Source organism: Acanthisitta chloris, unplaced genomic scaffold, assembly GCF_000695815.1.
Source record: "Acanthisitta chloris isolate BGI_N310 unplaced genomic scaffold, ASM69581v1 scaffold34136, whole genome shotgun sequence".
NCBI classification, from domain to species: domain Eukaryota; kingdom Metazoa; phylum Chordata; class Aves; order Passeriformes; family Acanthisittidae; genus Acanthisitta; species Acanthisitta chloris.
Genome location: NW_008678213.1, coordinates 1 through 5,030, shown reverse-complemented (window position 1 = coordinate 5,030; position 5,030 = coordinate 1). Strand labels below are relative to the sequence as shown.

At 51.5% G+C, this 5,030-nt stretch overlaps 1 protein-coding gene across 1 annotated transcript in view; it reads left to right on the top strand.

Moving 5' to 3' along the window:
- The window catches only part of CBFA2T2 (core-binding factor, runt domain, alpha subunit 2; translocated to, 2), a gene marked incomplete at its 3' end in the record, with an annotated part of 13,398 nt that extends 8,373 nt beyond the window's left edge, over positions 1-5,025 (top strand). The window contains exons 7-10 of the mRNA XM_009076786.1: positions 358-547; positions 2,016-2,084; positions 2,434-2,624; positions 4,981-5,025. Coding sequence (XP_009075034.1) covers positions 358-547; positions 2,016-2,084; positions 2,434-2,624; positions 4,981-5,025 — 495 coding nt within the window. The remainder of the gene's footprint in view (positions 1-357; positions 548-2,015; positions 2,085-2,433; positions 2,625-4,980) is intronic.
- Positions 5,026-5,030: the final 5 nt, after the last annotated feature.

Here is a 5,030-nt window from a genome sequence, read left to right as displayed (position 1 = left end):
CCAGGAGCTGAAGGGGCTCCAGGGAATCTGCAGAGGGACTCTTGGATAGGAACTGCAGTGACTGGACAAGGAGTAATGGGAAGAAATTGAAAGAAGGGAAAGTTAGATATTAGGCAGAAGTTTTCCCTGTGAGGGTGGTAAGACACTGTCCCAGGTTGCCCAGGGAGGCTGTGGCTGCCCCAACCCTGGCAGTGTTCACAGCCAGGTTGGCTAAAGCCTTGAGCAACCTGCTCTGGTGGGAGGTGTCCCTGCTCAGGGCAGGGGGTTGGGGCTGAATGATCTCTAAGCTCCATTCTAACCCCTTCACATTCTATGATCCAACCTCCCAAACAAGCCTGAAAACACTTTCCCCCGCAGGCACTGAACTGCATCATGGAGATGGTGGAGAAGACTCGCCGGTCCATGGCTGTGCTGCGGCGCTGCCAGGAGGCTGATCGAGAGGAGCTCAACTACTGGAAGCGGCGATGCAGCGAGGCCGAGCCGCGCAAGGCAGGGGAGCTGCTCTCCCGCCAGCACAGCCCCAGCAGCTCCGACTCCGTGGGCAGCGGTAAGACAGCGCCCGGAGAGCTGGGCCAGCCCTGCTGCTGGAGGTGTCTAATTACCACAGAGCTATATTAGGCATCAAGTGATGATAATATATTCAAATTATAATGGAGACACAGTGCTTAAGCAGTGTGTAACTGTGCTCGAAGCTTTGAAGAGAGACACGGGGAAGCTGTTCTCCAAGCTTTGAGTCATCGGACGCAGGGAAGCTCCTGGGTGAGCTCCTGGAAGCAGCACTTGGTGATGTCTGAAGGCACTTTTGCTCGTGCTGAAGAGCTCCTTCCTTGTCACTGAGCCATATTTACAGATCAAATGCAGCCAAGCTGATCCAAAGCTGACAAACCCAGGGGTGAAAAGGCAGGAGAGGTGTTTGGCTCCACCTCTCTTCTCCTCCCAGTGCCTCTTGCCTAAAGGATTCTAAATGTCAAGGTCTACTTATTCTAAAAATATCAAAGACTTTTGTGAGTGTAATAACTACCTGTGTTATTAATTCTATTTTTGTACCATGAGTCAACTTAACTTTATTAAAGCTGACTAGTTTTCCCCTCCAGTTTGGCCCTATATGAAAAAAAAACAAGTCAAAAAATGCTGATTTGATTTATTTGGATGTAACTCTAATCTCCATCCAAACAAATATACTGTAGTTCAAGTCCTGGGGAAAAAAAACGAACACCTAATTATTCAGTAACAGAAGTGGATTTTTTTTCTAGCAAGAATAGCTGTCAATTTGATATATATTCCACTTGTTTGTGTACAAAATAAAGAGTGAATCCTCCTGCAAGGAATCCTGTGCCTGTGGCTCTGGCTGTCAGTGAGGGGTGAGCCCTTGAGGTGGTTGGGTGTGTGTGACAGCCTGAGGGGCACAGTCAGCCTTTAGCTCTTGATATTTATGTGTACCATGACTAACAGACTCACAGCCTCATTTGTAATTCAACTTTTATATAGATTTTTGTATAACTTGGGAATGCAGCTGATGCTTTCTCCCCATGTGGGACCTAGGGCTGATTTTCAAGTTCCATTGCTCTTGTGAGAAGGTGCAGTTAGACATCAGGCAGCATCCCTAGATGTCTTGCAGTACAGTTTGTCCATCAGTTCAAGCCTTTGGATTGCCCTGGGAGTGGGAAGTGCTGTGTTTAATGTAAACTGCTGGTCTATAGGTTAGAGCTCAGAGTCTCTGGACAGTGCAGATGTTGGATGACATGTATTTATAAGCAGTGCTTATTGTTATAGAGTACCAGGAGATGGAAATAGGTTATATAGTGTCATAAATTATGCAGGGCACTAATTAAATGTTGTAATTTATTGTCTGAGTGTTTGAGGAATGGCTTTAACAGTAGGAATCTTCTGCTTTGGGTTTTAGTTGGTCAGTCCTTCCCTGCCCCATGATGTCCTGAAGTACCACTGGGCATATAAGCAACAGTTGGGTGAGATGAGGCTTTGCCAACTTTTTCCTGTGTCCCTTATTCCCACAGATTCCCTGCGGGAGTTCAGCAGCAGGTCAGGAACAGGCTACGTCACCGAGGAGATTTGGAAAAAAGCTGGTGAGTGTTTGCTGGTGACCTCGGCCAGGGATTCTGCCAGGCCAGTTGGGGCAAACACAGACTCTGTGGATTTGCTGTGCAGAAACAGCAAAAGCCCAGCTGCAGGAACACCTTAGATGTGCACATGTGGGTGCCAACATCCCCACCCTGGGTTTTCCAAAGGGCTCTGCTCCTTCTGCCCAGTGACACGGGGATCCTGTGGGGCTGAGCCTGGCCTCACTGCTCCCAGGAGCAGCTGGGATGCTGCTGCTGGGCGTGACCCTCAGGGAACACTCTGCTCCATCTCTGTGTCTCTGGGAGGCTCATCCCACTGCTTGGGCAGGGGAGTGAAGCTGCTCTTTCCTTCCAGAAGAAGCTGTGAACGAGGTGAAGCGCCAGGCCATGTCAGAGGTGCAGAAGGCAGTGGCAGAGGCGGAGCAGAAGGCGTTTGAGATGATCGCGTCCGAGAGGGCGCGCATGGAGCAAACCATCGCCGACGCCAAGCGCCAGGCCACCGAGGATGCCTTCCTAGTCATAAACGAACAGGAGGAGTCCACGGAGGTAAGGTGCCAGGGGCATCCTAAGAAGGGACTTTTCAAGGCTCACGGAGTCTCCAGGTCCTGCCTGGAGGTGCCCCATCCCTTTTCATAGGATCATAGATTGCAGAATGGTTTGGGTTGGAAGGGACCTTAAAGACCATCTCGTTCCATTCCTCTGCCATGGGCAGGGACACCTTCCACTAGGCCAAGCTGCCTGAAGTCCTGTCCAGCTTCACCTTGAGCACCTTTTCCTTTTAGAAGTCTCTCTCCAATCTTTGCTTTCAGGGAAATCATCCTAAACTGTGCCTGTGGCACCCACATGTGCAAAACAGCCACGTGAAGGCACCACTGGGCACCATGAGCTGGATGCAGTGTAGTGACCAGGGATTTTGTGGGATTGAGAGAGGTGTAGAAGCAAAGAGAAAGGAATGCTGGTGGATGCAGCTCTCTGTTTAGCTCAGAAATCTGCTGGTGTGGGGTACTTGATCTGTGCAGAAGAGGAACTGCTGTTTGTGAGCTCTAAAGCAGCCCAGGGTGGAAGTTGAGCTGCAGGGGAAGCTCTTGGTGGTCTGGACCACACTTACATGTTGGACTTGGTCTGGACACTTGCACTTGATTAAGCTTTGGAGATCTTGGTTGGGCAAGGGAAATTGCATGGCCAATTCCCACACTGTCACATCCCATCCATGTGGACTTTGATTCATGTTTCAATTTCTCTGCACAAGTGCAAGAGCAGAGGCTTTGTCTCTGCCAAGCAAAATTCTGATGGGAATGTGGTGTCCATGTCTGCAGGCATGTGTGGGCAGCAGGTTCATCCCCTCCTCCTGTGGGATTTCACCTCACCTGGGGCTGAGGAAGCTCTGGCTCTGAGTCCCCATGCACAGCTGGTACCATGGAGCTATTAGGTGTCTTTACAGAGAAGTGTATCCATACTCTAATTCCCAGTTAAATCACTGGAGGCTGAATGCACCAGTCGATAAACACATGATGGGAGTGGGTGGAACTGCTCAGGAAGCTATGGAAGGAATGAGACAAGCAGTGATTTCTCCATAGGGGAATACCAGAGGAGTGTCCTCCTCCTCTAGCCGTGCTGGGGAGCAGCACAGGACCTCAGGAGCTGCTGAGCACCCCTGTGCAATCCCCAAAGCTTGTCTCTAAAACTGTGCTGTGTTCTGGCATAGCACAGAACCTTTGCAACACAGTTTAAAAACACTTCCAAGTGTAAACAGCTGCAAAGCAGTGACTCAGTTTTCCAAGAGTTACCACAGCCTTTGGTAGGGGCTTTTTGGTCAGGAGTCCTGCTTCTGGAAGGTAGAGGAGCCTTGAGGACGTGCTGGCTCTGGAGCCACTTGCTCCTAACCAGCTCGCTTTGGTGCTTTTCTGCCAGCTTGTAAATCATCACTGGGAGCTGCTGGCTCCAGTGTAGAGCCTAGGAAAGGGGAATGACACTGCCCTTCCCCACAACAGGCCTGCCTGCTACAGCCCAGCATCTCCCCCCACCCCTCTCCCCTGCTTCCACAGCTCTTTGCCAGTGGTCGCAGCAGCCGTGTCCCCCAGGGGTGCCCTGTTGGGCAGGATCAGAGCAGCTCCAAAGGAAGCTGCACTCCCACAGCTGAGCTTGTCCTCCCCAGGATGTGTTTGCTACACCCAAGTCCAGCTGCAGGGAAGCTGATCCGCCGGCTCCATCCTTGGAGCAGCTGCTCTGGCGCTGGCCCCTTGCCCCCGCGCTCGGAGGGGAGCGGTGGCAGGCTGGGACCCCACCAGCTGACACCTCTCCCTGCGGCCACAGGGGCTTTGCTCTGCTTCCAGATTGAAGCCTGGGCTCTGGCAGTGCTTCCACCTGGCTGAGAAGCTTTCAAATGAGCTTTTTCTTTTCCAAATCAGCCTGCTCCAACCTCTTGTGCAGCTAGGCAGGGTGCAGAGCAAATGGTGCCGGTGCAGCACTCCGTAATCCCTGTGGAGAGTGCTTGGCTGGGAGCAAGACCAAAACAGAGCTGTTTAAAACAGGAAATAAAAGGACCCAACAGCAGCATCTGCAGTGTGTTTCTTACTCTTTGCCTGCTGTTTCTTCTATGCATTTGAGTGGATCTAGGGGAGAGGATGTGACCAGAGCAGTCTGGCAGTGGCCTCAGGCTGAGCAGAGGAGTTGGGTTATGTGACCAGAGCAGTCTGGCAGTGGCTTCAGGCCGAGCAGATGAGTTGGGATTAGAACCATTGGCAAAGAGCTGTGAAATAACAGGAATTAATGGATTGGTCATTTTAATATTACCAAATGTAGGCCAGAGGGGATGAGCAGTGCCCTCCAGTGCTGAGTCAGCACCATCCTGCAGCTCTTGGAAACGAAACCCATTTCACACACGGTGTCTTTGGTCTTGCAGAGCTGCTGGAACTGCGGTCGCAAAGCCAGCGAGACCTGCAGCGGCTGCAA